The 1,143-nt window shown below is 58.1% G+C and overlaps 1 protein-coding gene across 2 annotated transcripts in view; it reads left to right on the forward strand.

The window, feature by feature from the left end:
• Positions 1–697: 697 nt before the first annotated feature.
• Positions 698–1,143, forward strand: part of Spg7 (SPG7, paraplegin matrix AAA peptidase subunit) — a 40,137-nt gene continuing 39,691 nt past the window's right edge. The window contains exon 1 of one of the 2 annotated variants that reach the window (XM_005345814.3): positions 698–894. In XM_005345814.3, the coding sequence (XP_005345871.1) occupies positions 712–894 (183 nt within the window). In that variant the 5' untranslated portion in view covers positions 698–711. The remainder of the gene's footprint in view (positions 895–1,143) is intronic. The other variant, XM_026778604.1, reaches the window with a different exon arrangement.

The following is a 1,143-nucleotide window of genomic DNA, read 5'->3' on the forward strand; positions in this document are numbered from 1 at the left end:
AGCCTGTCAGCAACATCCTCAGGACCTCTGGGGTTAAGGAAAAACTGGGTCGAGTGGCTCTCTCTTGGCAGGCCGGCACTCAGAAGGCTGGGCTTCAGGATCTGGAGTTTGGGGCCAGGCTGGGTAGCACAGTGAATATTGTATTAAAAATAAATAAATAGGACTGGAGAGATGTCTCCGCAGTTAAGAGCACTAGCTGCACTTCCAGAGGACCCAGGTTCAATTCCCAGCACCCACACGGTGGCTCACAGCCATCGACAGTGGCATCCGATGCCCTCTTCCACCATAAAGGCATATATGCATGTACATAAAAGAAATAAAATCTTTAAAAATAAATAAGGAGAGTGGCCAACAGGAACCAAATCACACCCCTAAAGAAAGGCGATTTAAAAGCCAAATTCTGTATTTTCTTGCCAAGCACTGAAAACAGCAGCTTGAACTGGAAATAAAACAGAGGAAAGAAAAATACCGGGTAACCGGAGCTTGTCTCCTCCGGAACACGCAGGTTCCCGGCTGCTAGCGTTTGCGCTGCGCACCCTGCTGACACAGGAGATTTAGCAGCAACCTTGCAGGGGACCGGAAAGTTCTGACAGCGCAGGCGCCGCGAGGACTCACAACTTTCGCTACGGCGCAAGCGCTGAGGAGGCTGCCCTCCAAACCTGACCGTTCGGGCGACCGGATGCCCACTGCGCAGGCGCCGCGCTCGGCACCATGGCGGCGGCGTTGCTGCTATGGCGGGCGCTCCGCCACAGCCCGGAGCCTGGGTCCAGGCGCTTATGGGGTCTACTCTCGACCATGGGCCTAGGCCTCTCATCCGGGGCTGGGAGCAGGCGACCATATACGGTCCGCGGGACTCCGGTTGGCACTGCTGTGGCTGAAGGCCAAGCGCCGCAGGTAACCCGCCCGGAACCTAGCGGTGGCGGCGAGTGTCGCCGGTCTCCGCGGACCGGATGTCGCCGGTCTCCGCGGGCCGGATGTGCGCCTGCACCTTCCTCTTTCGGCAAGGCCTCTGCTAGGCCTGCCCTGATGCGTGGTGGGGAAGGAGGGCTGATGTGGGCTTCCCCGGCGTGAGGCACAACCTCGGGTGGTTCTGCCGCGTGTGTGTGTGTGTGTGTGTGTGTGTGTGTGTGTGTGTGTGTGTGT

This window comes from Microtus ochrogaster, chromosome 4, assembly GCF_000317375.1.
Source record: "Microtus ochrogaster isolate Prairie Vole_2 chromosome 4, MicOch1.0, whole genome shotgun sequence".
Classification (NCBI taxonomy): Eukaryota; Metazoa; Chordata; class Mammalia; order Rodentia; family Cricetidae; genus Microtus; species Microtus ochrogaster.